The sequence below is a fragment of the Dermatophagoides pteronyssinus genome, unplaced genomic scaffold, assembly GCF_027571235.1.
Source record: "Dermatophagoides pteronyssinus isolate colony J.1.1.1.1 unplaced genomic scaffold, Derpt_VIB-CSIC_2022.12 sq0030, whole genome shotgun sequence".
In the NCBI taxonomy this organism is placed as follows: Eukaryota; Metazoa; Arthropoda; class Arachnida; order Sarcoptiformes; family Pyroglyphidae; genus Dermatophagoides; species Dermatophagoides pteronyssinus.
Genome location: NW_027461554.1, coordinates 188,197 through 206,330, shown reverse-complemented (window position 1 = coordinate 206,330; position 18,134 = coordinate 188,197). Strand labels below are relative to the sequence as shown.

Genomic DNA, 18,134 nt, shown 5'->3' with positions numbered 1-18,134 from the left:
TGATTGATTGATTGATTTATTTCTTTTTTGTACATCATGAATGAATGAAAATGAATGAATGAATGAAAATAAATTATTGAGCTTCAATTGTTATTTAAAAATTTATATATGAAAAAATAAAGTAAGGAAACAGATGGATTAGGAATAAGGAAAGAAAAATTTGAATTAAAGATGGAAGCAACTTTATTAATGGAAGCAAAGAAGAAAAAAAAATTAACTATCGATAGTGAATAGAATGATCGATATAATAGCCATTGATATTATTAACAATAATGAACCGGATATTAATGAACGAGCACGTGCAACACGACAAGCTAATGTATCAAAACGTGATGGTTGTTGTTGTAACATATTAATATATTCAGCTTCCATAACCTGGCCATCAAAATAAGTAATATGATCATTGAATGGATATTCAAAACCTTGTTCACATTGACATTTATAACCACCGGGTTCAAATCTTCGGCCAAGTATTGGTACACAATATGATGAAAGACGATCACATTTATGTGTATTACGAAATGCATTAGGCATCTGATAATAACGATGATGAGAAAAATCTGTTGGATACATATAATTTAATTGTGCTGATTGTTGTGAATTTTTTGCCCAATCTAATGGATCACCTGTACCACATTGATTAATATCTAAATCATTTAATGGCATATCGACAATAACAAATCCTTGTAACTGTAAACGGCCACTAACTTTATCTTTATTAAAAAATGGTGCACCATAACTAATTAGCCAACGATTATGATAACCACCACAATCATAATATGGTGTTGACCATTGACCATTTACTAATGTAGCTGCTTTATATTGCAATGGATATTGATCATAACGTATTGTTGAATGACCTTCCGAATTATAACGAATTTCAATTTTGGCTGTAAATTCTTCCAATGAATTTTCATCCAATGATTTATAACGATCACGTAATAAACGATAAAGTTCACGTTGTCGATAATGATATGGACTTGTTGGTTCAAAACGTTCAAGATCATCGATAAAAAATTTTCGATCATTTCGTTGTAATCGATAAGCGTATGGAGCAAATCTACTTAAATTTGTTGAAAATTTTTCATTTTCAAATATAACACTAACACCATATAGTTGTCGATCACCGATTAATGTTGCCAATGTTTCGGCAATAACCTGATCTTTATTCAATGGACGATCAGGTACACGAAATTCAGCGAATGTTTGATTCGGATCAACAGTCTGAATGAATGCCGAAAGAAAATGTGCTAAACGTAATGCCATACGAGCTTCATTTTCGAATTGAATTTCTTTACCGAAACCAACATCACCACGTAATGTAAGATCATCACGTGAAAATCGATGACAATTATCTGGTCGTATTTGTTTCATGAATTGTTGTAATGTCCATGGATCTATACGTGCCGATTTTGTGGAATTTGTTTTCACACCGGTCAATGTTTCAGTTTTATGTATTAATTTTCGACGTTCAATTGGATCAATTGGTAATACATTTTGTGTACGTACAGCAACATAACCAATTTTTGAACATCGAAATGCTTTATCATATTCATTTTTTGTTGCACGTTCAATACGTTCACCTTTGAATGGTGTACGTATAGTTTTTGGTAAACGAAAACCTGGACGACAACGACATTGATAACCACCACGACGAAAACCATAACCATGTAATGGTTCACATTCGGTTGTACGATTATGACAACGTGATGTATCGGCAAAATAATTTGGTGATGGATTTCCTTCACCAATTGGACATTGATTAATATCAATACGTTCAAAATCTATTTCCATAACCGATGTTGCTACATACCTATTATCATTGATCGATTGAATAATTAATTGCATGTAAAAATAGCATTATTAAATTTAGAATAAAAACTTACATTGGAATTTCAATATGACGCCAACCAGTATGTCGTGGATAAATATCCGGTACTGGAACTGAAGCACCATATATCCATTTATTTGAACGTTTACAATCATAATATGGACGGAACCATTTTACTGGACCAGGTGGATCAGATGGTGCAGGTGGTCCATGCCATACAAATGTTTCATTTGTATGATTATTATGTGTAATTTGTACAGTATAGGTTGTTTTTGAATCATGTCTTCGTGTTGAATCGGGTAACCATGAATTATACCAATCATTAATACGATATTGTTCATTTGTATAATTATTTGAAACAGAATTATTTGGAATAGCACCTAGATCGGTTGCATATATTGTATTTAATGTTGATGTACGTTGTACATGGAACGGATCATTAAAATCATCGATACGAAATGCACGTGGTGCAAATAATGGCAATGTTTTGTTGAAAAAACCACGATATGATGGTGTGAATGCATGATTTGGTGCAAAATAAAATCCCGAAGCATTTATAAAACGATTTGAGGCAACATCGGCTATTGTTGATAGATAATAATACATTAGACCAGGTTCATCATTATCATTGGCTTTTTGTAGAATGAAACTATTTGAATGAATGAATAATTTTGGGTAAAAATGATAGAAAAATAACACAAATAAAGATTACCTTAGAAAGAAAGCACGTGAAAGGGCCATATTATGTATTTGTAATAGATTTGTACGATTTGGAAATATTGGATCGATACCTAGCCATTGTAAATTTGGTACATGTGTTACAGTTGAATGTGGTAAAAATAATCTATTTACATCGACAACTTTACAGCTATCTGGTGTTAATGAATCAATTTTATGTCGTATCTCATCAAATGTATCCGGTTTTTGCCAATCATATTGACCAGTAACGACAGGTATTCTAATTAATAATATCCATGACCATAATAATGTTATTATAGTGATGAACGGTAATAAGTTTTTAATGAAATTTGATGATGATGATGATGTTGATGATGATTTTGATGAAAATATTAATAATGTAAAGCTCTTCATCGTTTTTGTTATTATGATCTTCATTATGATGAATTGATTAGGCTTCAAGGGTTGGTTTTATTTTATTTTATTTTTTCGGAATCATAAAACCAATGATCAATGATCATTATCCATTATTTTGAACTGTATTCTGTTGATTGAAAAAAAACAATGAAACGAAAAACAAAATCACAAATGAATATATTACATGAATAAAAGAAATGTCAATAACATTTGTTGAAAATTCATTTTTACATCAAAATAAAATTACAAGGAAATGAAAAACCATACCCAACAACAATGGGGAAAAATTGATTTATTAATTTTTTGTCGATTCATTATAATCATTCATTATGAATCAGAAGAAAGTTCAAATCAATCAATAGTCATCTATCTGTTGCAAAGAATTTTCGGTTGAATTGAATTGAAAAAATTGGAAATCAAAAAAAAAGTATCAAAAAAAAAAATGTGCAACAGTTCAGCGGAAAAAAAACTATGAGCATTGAAATCTATGTCTGTGTGTATGTGTGTTTCAAACGAATATACACCGAGAATGGCCACATACTACTAAAACGTGGATAAGAAAAAAAAAACTCTCGCTTTACCACCACTACAACTATTCGATCTGAATGAATTGCTTACCTACCTACCTACCTACCAACCAACCACTAAATAATCATCAGCGACAAATATCCAATACAGGTAAAGTTTGTAATTTGTTTGATTATTTTTATTTTTATTTTCATTTCAATAGGCCGGGTTGGTGTTTTCACTTAATTTCAAAAAGAAAAAAAAATTGTTTGTTAGTTCATTGTCGTTGTCGTTTTGGATGTCGTAGTTCAGGTTTTTTTCAATGCAAATTTGACAATTCAAACGACGATGTTGCTAGGTAGGTTTTCTGGAGAATAAATGAATGAATGAATGAATGAATCTATCTTACCGTTTCTATTTTTTCTTCAATGCATTCAAGTTTGTGTGTGTGTGTTTGCCACGCCATAGTTTTTTTTTTTGTGTGTTCGTTTACCTGTGATGATGTAAACCTGAATTTTTGTTTTCCTCTGTGGTTGTTGATTATCTGGTTGTCGACGACGACGACGACGACAATGATGATGATGAAAAACTTTCTAACATCATCATCATCATCAAAAACAACAACAACAACAACAACGGTTGTGAATAGCAACAGGACTTTTTATTTATTTCTCCTAAAGATTCAATGTGGCTTTTACATTTTCAATTCACAATGAACATTGTATTATTTTACATTGGGAGAAGAAGGTGAAAAAAAGAATGCAAAGGAATTTGCCAAGCCTTATTTATTGAATGGTTGAATGGATAAAATTGTATGATAATGAATTGTTGGAAGGAGATGTTTGGCGTAATTTTTTTCTCTTTCATTGCAATAATTTTTGTTTCAATAGACCAAACACAAATATAACCAACACACATCAATCATCATGTTAAAGATTGGAACCAAAAGCCAACACCTCAAATACAATCATATACAAAAATGTCTCGTTTATTGTCATTAACTTTTTGTTTTTGACATTTAAACAAAAAAAATAATAATAATACATGTTCCTATTTTTTTTCTTTGGCTAATTGAATTTGAATGATGACATTTTTTTTTGAATCATTTGAGTTTTCATTTTTCCGGAACTTTTCTTGTTTGTTTGTTTGTTTTTTGATTCATCGACGCCATCTATCGTTTTGAATTGTTTTTTTCTGTTTGTTTGAATTTGAATTAATTTCATTTGCTGATTTGAAAAAACAAACAAACAAAACAAAACTTGTTGATAAATATTTATCTGAGCTAGATTTTCTTACAAAAATATAGAGAATTAATTACAGTTAATGAAAACCAAATGGATAAAATTTGAACAAAAACTGAGAAGCAAAAAAAAAAAAAAAATCATTAACATTGTTGAAAATTCATTTATTCACAGTTAGTAGTTTCTTTATTCATCATATATTCAAATATAGAATGGCGTGCGTGTGAAAAGAATGATTCACAATGGAAAAAAAGTCTCTGTATGTGTGTTCTGGACATGAAAAAAAACTCGAAGAATAATAATAAGTTGAGAAAAAAAAAGTTCAGCTTCATTTAGTCACCATCATCAACCAGAAAAAAGAAAAAGAAAGATAATAATGGTAATTCATTTGCAATCAATTGAATGAAAATCACTAGAGATTCATTCATTCATTCATTCATTCATTCGTTTCATATTACAGTCATTATTTTTTCGTTTCAACTTTCAGAATTTTTTCTTTTTCTTATAGAATCTTTATAGAAAAATTTTTCCAAAAGAATTTTCGAAAGCGAACAAAAAAAAATTCTTCATTATAATAGCCATTATTATCAATGATTTTTTTTGTGATAACCATAAAATTCAAAATTTCAAAATCTTTTAAGTGAATGAGTGATGAAAATGAGCCTGCTTTTTTTCGAGCAGATAAAAAGAAAATTTCCAATCTACTCATAGAAAAGTTCTCCCGGAATCGATAAACATTTATTAGCATTTTTTTTCTACTTATTTTTTTTTTATTCAATAAAACATCAATTTTCTTCAGTATTCAAGTCTTGTATCATCATCATCATCATTTTTTTTAATTTAAATAATTGAAAAAAAATTAGTGCACGTTTGATAATGAAAAGAAAAAATGTTCAAAAAGAAATTCTGTTTCAAAACCGAAATTCATTCAAAATTTGACAAATAATTTTTAAAACTTTTTCTCACCACTGATGTGATGAGATGACAAAAATTTTGTCATTAAATTCAATATGAACGGCAACAAAATTTATATTTAAAAAAAAATCCATAATTAAAAATTCTGTTTGTTATTTTCATGTTTGTTTTGAGCTTTTTGGAAAAAAATTTAACGAAATAAATGTTGTTGTTGTTGTTATTTTCCACGGTTGTCAGAAAAAAATTTCAGAAGAAAAAAAAACATTTCAAAATTTAAAACCTAATTATTCCATTAATTTGAAATCATCAACGCTAATAATATCAAAGTTTTTATCTTTCTCTCCCCCTTCTCTCTTTCGTTTTTTTTCAAGAGAAATCTTTTCAACTGGAACCAGGAAAACTATTCAAGTATTTTTTGTTGTTGTTGTTGTTGTTGTTGCTTGTTTGATGTCTACATCAAATGAAATGATGAACATGATGTTTTTATTTTTTATTTTTTTCAAAGGGAAGAATTTTCTTTCACATGAATTTCCTGATGCTAACGGAAAAGTTTATTTTTCATTTTCATTTTTTCCCTACTTGTTTCACATATTGATGTTTGAATTCTGATTAGGAAATCATTTTTTTTGGATTTTTTTTTCTTGTTGCTTAAATCAAATCAGCTTTTTTTCTACTTCTTCTCGAATAAAAATGATGAATGATGATAAATCGAGAGAGAAAAAGAAAATCCATTCGCACATAATTCCGAATCATTTGCAAATGTAATAAATTTTTTTTTGTTTTTTATTATACTTTCATCAGAATTTTCTTATGGGTTGACATCAGAAAAAATTGTTCCAACAAAAATTTCCAAAAATAAGCAATTTCTTACCATTTCTCCGAAGCAAATTCGTATTTTTTCCGTATTTTTCGTTGTTGGTGATGATGAAAAACCGCAAAAAAATGAAATAGTGATTAATTAAATTAATTACTTGATTGAATTATTTCTCGAATGGCATGCCTACGCACACAAAGATTTTTTTTTTCTCTCGGAAAGAATTCAATTTTTGAACATAGCAGCATCATTGTCGAAAAAACGTGCACACACACATTTTAAATGAAAAATTTTTTAGTGTTCAAAGAAAATTTATTAATAAAATAAACAAAAAAAAATTTTGGCACGAAAAAACACTTGAAATTCAATGTTGTTGAAGCACAAATTGAAATCAATGACGATCGATCCAATGTGATACAGTGACAACAACAACAACAACAACTGACTGAACAACCGAATGTTTTTTTGGTGTTTGATCAAATAGAAAAACAACATAGAATTTCAGAATATTTTTTTTCTATTTATTGAATGATCTGTGTGCATGTGCATGTTATGTTAGTTATTTAGTTAAACCATTATGGAATTTGATATAAGCGCAGAATCAATTTCGTTTCGTTTTTTTCAACGAATATTCTCTCTCTTCTTTTTAACTTTATATTATAATAAATTCTTTCTTTCTTTTTTTTTGTTCACTTATTGAATTGTATTGAATTTACATCAATCATCATCATAATAACACTAAATAACTGTTTCCTTTTATTCCTAAAGTTACCATGAATAAAGTTTTACAGAAAAGAGATTAAAATGTTTAAGTTAATGTTATAGAATTTGATTATCATATGGTTTATGTTGCAAATAAATTCTGTAAAGTTTCTATCAATTTTCAAAATAAAGATACAACTTATTGACTTTGGATAAACTAAAGATTCTAAAATTTCCAATCAAATCTCAAATACGAATTTTTCCTATTTATTTTCTGTTTTGGCTTGAATTTTTGTTTCCGTTTTGAATCAGAATTCTGTTTTGTTGTTCAATTTTGTTACATTTACATTCAAAAAGAGAAACTAACTAACCAACTAAGTTGAGCATCAATGAATTTCAACTTGGCTTTTGTTCAATAAAATTCGTTTAATCAGTTCAATGATTTTGTCGAAACAAGACAAACAAACAAACAAAACATCGAAACATCAAACGTAAATATAGAATCTGTTTCACATCCAATGTTTTGATCATTTGATTTATCAATGAATTTCCTTTTTTTTTCTGAATTCTCTTTTGTATCGAATTGTGATGATGATGGATAATATTTTTTGGTTGGAAAACATTTGAATTTTGGAAATTTGAATTTAAATTTTGTTTTTCAAACGAAAAAAATAAAATCCCTCGGGTATAAATCGGGATGAATGAAATTTTTTCGCTACAAACTTCAAACAGAAAAAATTGACAAACAAACAAACAAAATGATAACAAAACATTATTGATGGAAAAGAAAAGTTGAAAAATACAAACAAGTTTTTTTAAAACCGATCAAAAGAATTGGCATCTAAAATCTAGAATTACAAACTTTGTTTTTTTGTTGTTGAAATTCTTGAAAACGATCCATCAAAAAAACAAAACAAAACGAAAATCTTGGCCATTCCAAAATTTGAATTGTGTTAATATTATTTAAATGATTGATTGATTGATACAATCTTTTCAGGGAGGAAAATGAAAACTCTCAGATTCTATTTCTGAACATGATGTGAAACATCATACAGCAAAACAAAATAAGAATTGTTAAACAAAACAATCATATAATATTTAATAATAAATGTTTGTTTGTTTGTTTGTTCAATGTTCCATGATGATGATGATGATGATGATGATAAAATCAGAATTTTGGAAAATAAATGTGTTTTTTTTTTACACCAGACACCGACTAATAATGATTATGATTATGATTTTCATCACCATCATCATCATCATTATTATTATTATTAAACTTGAAATGATAATGATTTTTATTATTGTTATTATTTTTCATTATTATCTGCTTCATTCTACTGTTGTTGTTGTTGCTAAATCTCATCATCATTTTCGACTTTAAACAACAACAACAACAATAAGAATCATAATCATAATTTTCTTGTTTCCAGTTTCCTTGCAATTGAATATTGAAAATATAAATATTATTATTATTCGTTATTTTTTTCATATATAAATTATGAAACATGTTTTCACTGAATGAATGACTGAATAACCGTGAAAAGGAAAAAATATTTTTGTTGAAGAAATGGGATTATTAATGTTTTTTTTTTGTTTGTTTGTTGTTGTTGTTGTTGTTTTGTGTTATATTACGTAAAACGTAACTTAACAACAAAACAATTATGATGATATTTCACATGTTTTATTGTTTTTTTGTTTTGATTTTTTTTTCTCCTATTATTATCCGGTTTTTTTTGGGGGGGGGATATTACTTGAAATTGATCATTAATCATTTGTAAATAAACAAACAAACAAAATATGATGTTTGTTTTTTGGTGATTCGATAGATTTTGTTGGGTATCGGATTTTTTTGCCTGATTTGACAGCAGTAAAAAAAGGTCAAAATTATTTATTTATTTATTTCTGATTGTGATTTGAAGCAAAATATCCGTCAAACAGGAAAAATCAGTTTTTCACGAAACATCTTTTTTTTGAAATAAAATTGATTTTTTGGTGGGGAATTTTGTTCTGCTAATTTGAGAATGCTTTACGGAATTTTTTTCCTCTACAACTTACACAACATTTTTTTCCCGATTGAAATTTAATGCAGAAAAATTCTTTATTTTTGTCATCAAAACAACAAAAAAAAGTTTTTTACCATCATGAATTATTGATGAGATAAAGAATGAAAAGACAAATTTTTTTTTTTAAAAAGAAAGAAAATTTACAAAAATTTTCTTGTCATCATCATTCTATAGAATTAATTCAACTTTTTCAGGGAAAAAGACCGAAACGAAAAGAAATTGTTTGTTAACGGGGAAAAAAACGAAAGAGAAAACGAACGATTCTAATCAATTTTCAATTGTAAGGTAAAAACAATACCAGAAAAAAAACGATTCTCCGTTGTTTCGAGATTCGTTTTTTTTTCAATTTGGAACATGTGATGTTCGAATCGAAAAGGAAAAAAAAGGAAAACAACGACCATAATAATAGTGCTCATCGTCATCATCGGAGAATTGAAAACTTTTTTTTCAGAATGGAAAATAATAATAATAATAATAATAATATCCAAGTACAACAACCAACAGAGAAACAAAAAAAAAACAATGATCATTATTGATTTTTTTTTTTGTTTGGTTTGTTTGGTTCGATTCAACCCAAAAAAAAAAAACTTAATGTCATATCAATTTTGTTTTCGGGTTTTTCAATTCAATTTGATTTGATTTGAACAAAAATTTTGTTTTTCTTTGAACAAAAAAAGAAGAATTCAATTAGGATTCTATCATCATTTCTTGGTTCTATTTTAGCAGGAAAAAAAATAAAGAGTTTTCTACAGTAACAATGTGATGTATTGTTGTATTGTTGTAGGTGGCCATAATCATGAAAAATGGCCCACAAAAAACAAAACAAAAAAAAAACAAAATTACGGTTAAACAAATAGAGAAAGAAAAAAAAGATGTCCATTTTTAATTAAGATGGATAAATTTAATTATTAAACAAAAAAAAAACAAAGAACAACAGAAAAGTCAAGACAAATAATCCAGAAAAACGAAGAAGAAGAAGAATAAGAAGAATTTTTTTCGACAAAATGGATGACAAATTTTTTTCGCCTTGCAATTTCCAAGTTCAACAGCTGTTGAAAATTGATTTCATGCTGTAGTCGTTAATGTGTGACAAATGAAAATGGGAAACAAAATTCTAAAGAAAAATAACATTCAAGAAATGAAATTCCTTAAGAATTCTTTTCTGTTTATATGGCAAATTGCATTTTTTTTCTATTCATCTTTTTTTTTTTTTTTTTGATTGAATGCAATGAAAGGAATAGAAAAAAAAATCATTTTCATTCCAGTTGTTACATCAAAGAATTCAAATTCCAACAAAAAAAAACCCATTACATTTTGACCATCATCATCATCATCAACATCATCATTATTCTTGGTTGTACAACGCCATCTTTTATCAAATGAAATTAATAATGTAAATTCAATTTGTTTTCAGTTTTCAATACGAAACCGATAGATGTCGTACGTTTGTTTGAAAAGAACCAAAATTTTTCTAAATTGTTTTTTTGGGATGTTAGTTTTTCGTTTGAAAATTAACAGAATTCAATCAATCGATTCAATGACCTATTATCATTAACAAAATATGAACCACTTGAAAAAAATAAATAAATAAATTCAATATTCAAGGTTTTTTTTTGTATTAATTAAAAATAAAAAACAGAAAAATCAAATGAAAATATCATCAGTATAAGGTCAACAACAATAACAGTAAGTGTATTTTTTAAAATGAATGTAAATTGATTCAATAACCAACAATTTCTCTGTGTGAATAATTTGATAATGTTCCAGGAATAACAACAACAACAACAACAACAACAACATTCATTTAAATATGGTCAAATCATTGATTGAAAGAATTTCCTATGAGAATAATTTAATTTGGCCATCAAATTATTATCATAAGAAAACAACAACAACAACAACAAAAAATAAATATCATTTTTGGTGAAAATCTAAATAAAATCATCATCATCATCATTCAATGACATTGACATCCATCATGTCTTATTTTGTTTTTCTTGAGGAAAAAAACAACAACAACAACAACAAAAATGATCTGAATTCTCAAACAAATCCAATTTGAATTTTCAATTTTCAATTTTCAATCCAATTTCCAACAATCTTTAAATCCGAATGACCGCCAACAATGGAAAACAAATGAAAATCATTGATTTTTTTTTTTGGATGATGATAAACAACAAACAGACAAAACAAACAAAATATCTATAAATTAAAATCATTTTAATTTAAGGGAAAAAAAGGATGGAAATAAATTTATAATGGAAAATAAATAAAGAAATTTGTTTTTTTTTGTTTGATCCACATTCTCATATCATGATATATTTTGTCATTTTCACATTTGTTGTTGCAGTTGCTGTTGTTGTTGTTGTCATTAAAGCTAAATGATAATAATATTAATTGTTAGAGCAACAACAACAACAACAACAAAATTACAGGTAATTTTTTGTTGTTACGGATTTTTGATTAAAAAAAAATAAGAGGATATACATAGAGAAATAAAATGTTCAATAAACAACCACACACAACAAGTGGATTGTATGATGATTAAAGATGATTATCAAAAAAAAAAAGAAAAAAAATGTCAAGATGATGATTGTCGTCTTTAGTAATTGATGATGATGATGATTATCTTTTCCATTTAAAACTTGTTGTTTTTTTTAGATATTACTTTTTGGTTTTAAGGAAAAAGAAAACAAGACAACAACAACAATAATTTATTATCAAGTATGTCACCTTAATTTTTTTGTTTCTTGTTGTTGTTTTGAATGGATATCATATATTAATATCCTGATTGATTGAATGATATTTAAGTATTTCCCCTGTAGTCTATGCTGTATGTATATTTGTATATGTCCAATATAAATTGATCGGATCAAAAAAATAAAAAACAAATTTGAAATTGTAACGATAAAATTTTGAATTTTTTTACAAATCATTATTGTCTTTGTATCGTTATTTTTGTAATTTCCAAAATAAAAAACTTTGTGTTTTTTTTTTCTTTGGTTTTCAATTTCTGGATAACACTGGATAGATGATGATAATGATTGTCACCAATCAATTAATCAATCGATTGATCGATTGACAAAATAAAAATTTAATTGATTTGATCATCATAAAAAAAATACATTGATTTTTTTTTCGTTATCAATTTTTGAATTTGGATTCCGTTGATTGATTGATTCTATTTTTATCGGAAGAGATTGATATAGAGAGAGAGAGAAAGTAACAGAAATAAAATAATGCTGACAATGTTATTTTTTTTCCTTCAAATATGATCATCATCATCATTATCATCATTATTGATCAACAGTGATCGAAATTAATCCTTTTTTTTCAACACCAACAACAACAACCAAACATTAATATTTTGAACTGAATTACGGAAAAGTCATTTAACCAGTAATTTTTCAATTGTGTAAAAATTTTGAAAATCAAAATGAATGAAAAAATGATAATAACAAATTGACTGCCATTCTTTTTTTTTTTTTTTGGTTTTACAAAAATATCATCATTTTATTTATTGTCATCGATATTATCGAACCAGAAAAAAATATACTGATTATCATTTACTGTTTATTATCATTATCATCATCAATAGTGCAACAAACAAAAAAGAAAAAATGCTGGCATAGTCTAGTTCTGTCGATGATTATGATTATGATGATGATGATAATTATTAATTACGACAATGTCAATGATGGTATGATTTTTTTTAAACAACAAAAATTTTTTTTCCTTGATTTTCGATGTTAACAACAACAACAAAAAACAAAAAACAAAATTGGGAATGAGAATCAAATATTCATCATATAGCCAGCATATTTTTTTTCCAAAAGAATTTTTTAGACTGAAAAAAAAATTGAAAATTCTTTTCGAAAATCCGTTTTGTTTTGTTTTTTGTTTTGTTTTTGTTTCATTTTAATTGAAAACAAAAACAAAAACATTCATTGAAATCCAATGAAACCATTGAAATGATATTCGAATTGAATTGATTTTCTACAAAACAAAAATTCTTGTTTTTTTCATTGAACAAGAAGAAATATAGAAAAAAAATTCGATATATTTTTCGGAAATTAAACAAAAAAAAAGAAAATTCCTTGGAAAATTTCTCTGTATCATATCAATCATTCTAATCTTTTTTTTTCATTTGCTCTTTAAAACATTATGAACCGGAAAAATTCTACAAAAAAAAAAAAAAAATCAGTTACCTTTAAATCTACAAAATAGGTAACCAAAAACATCATTTTTCACCCATTTCAAGACAAAGCTAAAAAAGACCAAAAAAACAAACAAAACAAAACCAAACCAAACAAAAAAAAATTGTTCCAATATTTGGATCAATCAAACACCAACATATTATACACACACACATAAAAAGATGGATGGACACAATCCAATACATACATACAAAGACGCGCGCGCGTAACATGTGCCCATCAAATTCATTAACTTAAAATATTTATCTGTAATGTAATAATATATTGCGCCTGTGTAACCAAAAAAACCAAAACCAAAAAAAAGCTTTATGGTGGTTGTTGTTCAATGTATATAAAAGGAAGTATATGGATGAATGAATGAATGAATGGATGTGTGTAATATGTTGTATTGAATCCTAACTGATCAAATAAGGATAGGGATATATGATGATTAAAATATGTTATAAAAATATATTGTATAGTTTAATATTATCTCACATACTACTTGTAGCGGCTATAAAAATGAAAATAATAATGGATAATATTTATTTTGTCTGATACACAAAGTGATGTTCTGACTATTGGCATTCAATCGTATTCATTGCATTCATTTTCATTGATTCTACATTGATTGAGCTCAATACATACATACATACACACAATATATCACTATAGTAAAAAAAAATATATAAATTCTCTATTCATGATATCCAAAAAAAAAAACCAAATAATACTGACTAACATCATTTTGAACTGAATTTTTTTTTTTGTTTCGTCAATGGTGGTTGCTGCTGTCTGTTGTTCAAATGTTTGTGTGTGTGTGTATGTACATTGCATGTTATAATATCATATCCAAAATATCCAATATCATCATCATTATCATCATTATCAACACCGAGAAAACTAAAGATATTTTCAATAAATAACCAAACAAAAAAAAATCTATATTGCATTTTATATGCAATATATGCGCGTGTATTTACTATTTATATAATATGTGCAACAGTATCTTTTTTCTACTTTTTTTTCAAATAAAAGAGAGAGAGAGAGTGAGAGAGTATAGTGATCTGCAAAGAAAAAAATAGCATCTGAAGATTCTGTTAAACGCAGCACGCAGATACGCAACACACACACACACAAACCGACAAGAAGCAAAACCAGTCATTCATTCATTCATTTTGTAGATGGATGATTCAATCATTCAGTGTTTTTAGCTTTTAGTTTAGAGTTAGAGTTAGTTTGGATACATTGAGAATGTAGCCAAAACATTTTTACTTTTGATTCTTGTTTTTTTTTTGGTTTAATTTTTTTTTTTTTTGAAAAAATATTTGGCGGTAGAATTTTCGGTGTTTTGTTTTTGAATTTTTTTATCAGAAAAAATTACATTTTGTCCCTCGTGTGATCATCATCATGTTAAATGTGTGTGTGTGTATGTTTTGTAGTGATGTTTTCAAAATTGACATTTGAAAAAATTTTCAATTTCCTCATCATTTGAAATTGTGTAAAAAACGAATTTGGATTAAGTTTTTGGTTTTTTGTTTGATGAAAAAATCTTGTTTATTGATTTTTTTTCTGGGTGCTATGTGTGTTGACATTTGTTGTATTTTGGTGTCAACCGTAGCCGTGGATTGACAGCCCAAACCTAAAACATTAATTTCGTCATAATTATCAACATTTTATTTTATTTACGATGAAAAAAAAATGTTAAACGAACAAATCGAAACATAAAATATTCAAATGAATTAACAAACTAAATGAATGAAAATATCAATAACAACAACAACAACAATAAATCATCCGGATAAAATTGAACAGATTTTTCATTCACTTTCACATCAATGTGAATCGATCAATGACCGGAACATTATTTTTCTTTTTTTGTTTCATTTGTTTTGTTTTTCTTTGAAATATCTAACAAAACCGAAATTTTGTTAAATTGAAAAATTGTTTGTTTTATTTGTTGTTGTTGTTGTTTGGTTGGATTGGGAATCCAGGACGTTATATCATTATCATTAACAAAAAATTTTCAACTATTGTCGTCTTGGTAGTTTTTATTATTATTGGTAACCAGATTGAAAAAACAAAAAAAAACACTAATTTTTGAAATGTTCGAAGAAAAAATCCAATTATCTTTCTTTTTTGTACTATGGTAACATTCGTTTTTTGTTTCCTACTCGAATGATGTTTATATGTGTGTGTGTGTGTGTGACCTATGATTTTTGTTTGTTGTTTGTTGGAAATTTGCATCTTCCATTCCATATGCATATGACATTTGACATTTTTGATTTTTTTTTCTCGGAAATTTGAACCCAATATTGTTATTGTCAAAACTGAATGAATTATCATTATCAGCAACACAGGAAAATTATTACAAATAAAAAAAATATTACAACAAAATTATTATTATCATCATTATCATCAACGGTTTCTTTATTGTCATCATCATCATAATTGTGTGGTCATCATTAAATAGAAAGAATATATAGAAAATATAATTATAACAACAAAAAAAAATGGCTGCAACATCGATATTAATTGATGATTCAAATGGTTCTGTTATTGAAATTTGGGATCGTTTAAATTATATTATCAATACAAATGATCATCATCATGGTAAATTAATTATTTTGATTTTTGATTTTTATTTCGATTTTTCTTTTATTCATTTATAAATTAAAAATTTACTTCTTTTTTTTTTGTAATAATTTTCCAGATCAAAATCCATTTGTTGTAAACAATAACAACAACAATATTCAAATCAATGATGATGATAATATTAGTAATGATAGTGGTGATTGTAATAATGATTCATTTTTAATAAATAAAAATATTTGTTGTAATAATATTAATAATAATAATAATATCGATATTGAATGTTCAATTGAAGAATTACTTAATGGTAATAATAATAATGAAAATAATAATAATAATAATAATAATGATAATAATGATGAAACAATTGACAATGAATTAGTAAAAATGATTGAAAATGTTGATTCATTATTGAAACCATCAAATCCGGATGATGACCATAAAGGTGATGATAATGATAATGATAATGGCAATGATAATAAAGATGATAAAATTGTCAATGAAAAATGTCATCATCATCATTCAACAATATTACAACGGCAGCAACAACAATGTTCAGTGCCAATAACTTCTGGAACAAAAGCAACAACAACACCGAAAATGACAATGAAAAATGCAACAAAAAAAACACAAACAAATATTACTTATAAATGTATTGATACACTTAAACGTGCATATAATGAAGAAAAACGTTGTATTGAAGAATTATTGAGCGGAAATCCGCCTGTTTTATCCACAACAACAACATCGACAATAGAAACGATTATTGGAACAAATTGTTCGATGAATAATGAATCAAATATTGATCATAATAATGATAATGATAATGGTCAAACAACAAGTACGGCAAATAAAATAAACGATAATGTTGATGATGATGATGATGATGATATGATTTTCGATACATTGGTTCCAGGTAAGTTTGAATTTTCCATGTATATTCATATGAGAAACTTTTCGGAAATTTTTCTTTTTCCTTTTTTTTTGATATTGAAAATTGATGATCAAAAAACAAAAAAGTATATCCAATTTCAAATTAAATCTATGTTCGTGCTTAGATTCATTCATTATTTTATTTTTTTGAAAATTCATCATTTTTTTCGGGGGAAAATTTATCACTAATTTTTTTTCCTGATAATCTTTCTCAAAAACTCTTTAACTTGATCATCATTAATCAGATATAAAAATCAATATGAAAATATTTTAAAAAATATGGAAATTGAACCATAAAAAATTTTTCAATCAATTCATCAAGCACGTTTTTTTTATTGATAATGATTATTTGATATTTCAATAGTTTGTTTGGCTATATTTCAATTGCTTTTCTTCATTCATTCATTCATTCATTTATTCATTCAAAAAACAAGTGAAATATCATCACGATTTGATTTGATTAAATATATAAATGTTATTTGAATGTTATAACTAATTAACATGGTGTTTAACCATTGATTTGATTAAAAAATTTTCAGTTTTTTCCTATTTATCATTCCATTTTATTGATTGATTGATTGATTTTTACAATGTGATGAGTTTTTGTTTGAAAAAAACATGTCATGTTTGACATTTTTTTCAAACAAAAATTCAAATGTAGAATTTATTCCAATTAGTTACTTGTTTTCAACGGAAAACTTTTTTCCATTGAATGAATATACAAAGTATTTGAAATGGTGAAACTTTTCTTTCGATTATTTTATTTTTTTCATATCTTAAAATCATCATAATTCATATTTTAAGGTTTTGATTTTCAATCTTGTTCATCGACATTTTCCTTGTGTTTCAATATTGAAAATCACTTGAGACTTTTTTTTTTTTTGTTCATAGGAACAAACTTATTTTTATAATTACTTTTTTTTTAGTATCTTACTTTCTTTGTAAAGAATACTTTACAGAAAAAAAAGAAATTTACCCAGTAACTAACTCTTGTAGAGAAGTGAAAGTGAAACGAAAAAAACTTGAATATATTTTTTGATATTTAAAAGTTTTCATCTATCTATTCATCAGAATATTATAATTAGAATAAAAATAGTTTCAGGGAAAGAATTTTTCTGTTTTGTTTTGTTTTGAAAATTCCTTTTTCACCTTGACCATTTCCTTTAGTTACATTTCATTTGTTGTTTTTTCCAAAAAAAAAGTTTCTCGAAAATTTTCTTTTGAGTACATAAGTCTTATTGT

The 18,134-nt window shown here is 26.4% G+C and overlaps 2 protein-coding genes across 5 annotated transcripts in view; one reads left to right on the top strand and one right to left on the bottom strand.

Moving 5' to 3' along the window:
- Positions 1-69: 69 nt before the first annotated feature.
- Positions 70-6,483, bottom strand: LOC113789532 (uncharacterized). Of its 4 annotated transcripts, none has more exons than XM_075823499.1 (4): positions 6,461-6,483; positions 2,544-3,053; positions 1,887-2,480; positions 70-1,813 (listed from the first exon to the last, which is right to left on the bottom strand). In XM_075823499.1, exons 2-4 carry the CDS (start codon positions 2,945-2,947, stop codon positions 214-216), a joined length of 2,598 nt encoding a protein of 865 aa, XP_075679614.1. In that variant the 5' UTR covers positions 2,948-3,053; positions 6,461-6,483; the 3' UTR covers positions 70-213. The 4 variants fall into 4 exon arrangements, with proteins under 4 accessions (XP_075679614.1, XP_075679613.1, XP_075679612.1 ...); XM_075823498.1 differs by lacking the exon at positions 6,461-6,483 and adding an exon at positions 3,843-4,023; XM_075823497.1 differs by lacking the exon at positions 6,461-6,483 and adding an exon at positions 3,545-3,816.
- A 9,382-nt stretch (positions 6,484-15,865) lies between these two features.
- Positions 15,866-18,134, top strand: part of LOC113789726 (uncharacterized) — a 41,061-nt gene continuing 38,792 nt past the window's right edge. The window contains exons 1-2 of the mRNA XM_075823495.1: positions 15,866-15,980; positions 16,081-16,875. Coding sequence (XP_075679610.1) covers positions 15,881-15,980; positions 16,081-16,875 — 895 coding nt within the window. The 5' untranslated portion in view covers positions 15,866-15,880. The remainder of the gene's footprint in view (positions 15,981-16,080; positions 16,876-18,134) is intronic.